At 55.2% G+C, this 2,282-nt stretch overlaps 1 protein-coding gene across 1 annotated transcript; it reads left to right on the top strand.

The window, feature by feature from the left end:
* The first annotated feature begins 358 nt into the window (after positions 1-358).
* HOXD13 (homeobox D13) lies at positions 359-2,037 on the top strand. Its single transcript, XM_009906670.2, has 2 exons — positions 359-1,019; positions 1,787-2,037. Exons 1-2 carry the CDS (start codon positions 359-361, stop codon positions 2,035-2,037), a joined length of 912 nt encoding a protein of 303 aa, XP_009904972.2.
* Positions 2,038-2,282: the final 245 nt, after the last annotated feature.

The raw sequence follows: 2,282 nt of genomic DNA, 5'->3' as shown, positions 1-2,282 counted from the left end.
CACTGCCACCCACCCACCCCCCTCCCCAGCTCTGGGGCCGCGTCGGGCCGGGAGCGCGGCTGCGGGGCGGTGTGGGAAGGGGGGGGGGGCGCTGTCGGTGAGGACAAGGGGGTTGAGAGGCGAAAGGGGCAGTGCAGGCAGCGGGAGGGTCACATGTTCGACGGCAGCCTATGAGCAGCCCCCCAGGCTGCGGCAAACTAATCTGGAGCCGGCCGCCTCCACCCCCGTCCCCCCTCCCAACCTGGACTTCGTTTTTATAAACGTACCGCCAGGATCCAACCTGTTGGAGGAAAATAACCATTTGCATCATGCTCGGTCGGGGACCGAACCGCCGTCGCCGCCCGCGATGTGCAAGGCCATGAGCAAAGCAACGAGCTGGGAGATGGACGGACTGCGAGGCGACAGCAGCGGCGGCAGCGGCGGAGCCCCCGGGCAGTGCCGTAATTTTCTCTCCTCGCCCGTTTTCGGGGCGGCGCACACAGGCCGAGCGGCCGCTGCCGCCTCAGGGTTCGGCTACGCCGGCGGAGGAGAGCGCTCGGGGGCGGCGGTGAGGCCCGAACCCCCAGCCAAGGACTGCCCGGGCTCCACCGCGCCGGCCGCCGCCCCCGCGCTCGGCTATGGGTATCACTTTGGCAATGGATACTATAGCTGCAGGATGTCCCACGGGGTTGGGATCCAGCAAAACGCCCTGAAGTCTCCCCCCCATGCCTCCATTGGCAGCTTTCCCGTGGAAAAGTACATGGACGTCTCCAGTCTGACCAGCACGAGTGTCCCCGCCAATGAAGTCTCCTCCAGGGCAAAGGAAGTGTCCTTCTACCAGGGCTATACAACCCCCTACCAGCACGTTCCTGGGTACATAGACATGGTCTCAACGTTTGGCTCTGGGGAACCGAGACACGAAACATACATATCAATGGAGGGCTATCAGTCTTGGACTCTGGCTAATGGCTGGAATAGTCAGGTTTACTGTGCCAAAGATCAGACACAGAGCTCACACTTCTGGAAATCGTCCTTTCCAGGTACGAGAGGGAGAGAAATGGTCTGATCTGAACCCCCCCGCGCCTCCTCCACCTCTCGGTCCCCTCCCCCGCCCCCCGGGCTGCAGGGGCGGCCTGCCGAGGTGGACACGCTGCAAAGACATGCACAGAGTGGAAAGAAAGACGGGGACGGTGGATTTTATTTTTACTTCCTCCCCTCTTCCCTCCCTCCCCTGCCCCCGAGGAAATCTCACCCTCTGCTTTCCACCGCGCGGGACAGACCCTATAGCCTCCCACGCCATCAGCTCAAGGGGCCTGGAACCCCATCCCATGGGCTCCGGGGCGGCCTCGGGGTCCTTCTCCTGCTGCTTCCCTCCGTGGCCGGGTTTGTTTTCGCGTTTGCGGTTTGCAGGACGATGGCTAGAAAGCTTGCGCTTCTGTTTCTCCGGCTGGCTACTGACCCAGCCCCAGAGCACTTAAGAGACTGTGAGCAGTGAGCGCACAGGGGCTCAAACCACATGCAAACAAACCCGGGAAACACACACCAAAGTGATTTCTGTGTACGCTGCCAGGACCGACCTGCTCCCGGCCCCTCAGCCAATGCCCCCGCCATCCTGCGTGCTCGATAGAGATGCATGCCTGAAAAGTGATGACAGTCCATCAAGGGTTTGGTGCTTTACTAATGTGCAAATAATGTGGCAGTGTAAATAATAATAAACTGTAAACATACCATTGCCCAACAAATATCGGTTAAGCTTTAAACGCCTGTAATAAAATTCTAATTTTTCACGTAATGTCTTTTACAATAGGGGACGTTGCACTAAACCAGCCCGATATGTGTGTCTACCGGCGTGGGAGAAAGAAGCGAGTACCGTACACAAAACTGCAACTTAAAGAACTCGAGAATGAATATGCCATTAACAAGTTTATTAACAAGGACAAGAGGCGAAGGATATCCGCAGCCACAAACCTGTCTGAGAGACAAGTTACCATTTGGTTTCAGAACAGAAGGGTGAAGGATAAGAAAATAGTCTCCAAACTGAAGGACAATGTATCTTGATCTATTAGTTGCGGACAGTGATGGATATATAAACTCAATTTACGACCAGATAAAGACTTTTGGAAAGACTTGAAAATATATTTAATTTGTTTCTTCTTCCAGCAGTGGCGATATCTCGGGAATTGTTTTCCATGAAAGACAGCGATTTTCTCTCAGTGGACGGGAGTGTTGACAAATCTTGATTTATAGTTCCGTTTCTTCCTTTTGGAAAAAAAATATTAATTATATTTTCTGTTTTTCCCTTT

Source organism: Dryobates pubescens, chromosome 2, assembly GCF_014839835.1.
Source record: "Dryobates pubescens isolate bDryPub1 chromosome 2, bDryPub1.pri, whole genome shotgun sequence".
Lineage (NCBI taxonomy): Eukaryota > Metazoa > Chordata > Aves > Piciformes > Picidae > Dryobates > Dryobates pubescens.
The sequence above is the reverse complement of the archived record's forward strand: the minus strand, read 5'-3'. Positions and strand labels throughout refer to the sequence as shown.

Bases quoted from the DNA above. Each gene is read 5' to 3' on its own strand.
- HOXD13 (XM_009906670.2), top strand. From the start codon at position 359: ATGAGCAAAGCAACGAGCTGGGAGATGGACGGACTGCGAGGCGACAGC. The intron at 1,020-1,786 runs GTACGAGAGGGA...CTTTTACAATAG, and splicing joins CTGGAAATCGTCCTTTCCAG to GGGACGTTGCACTAAACCAG.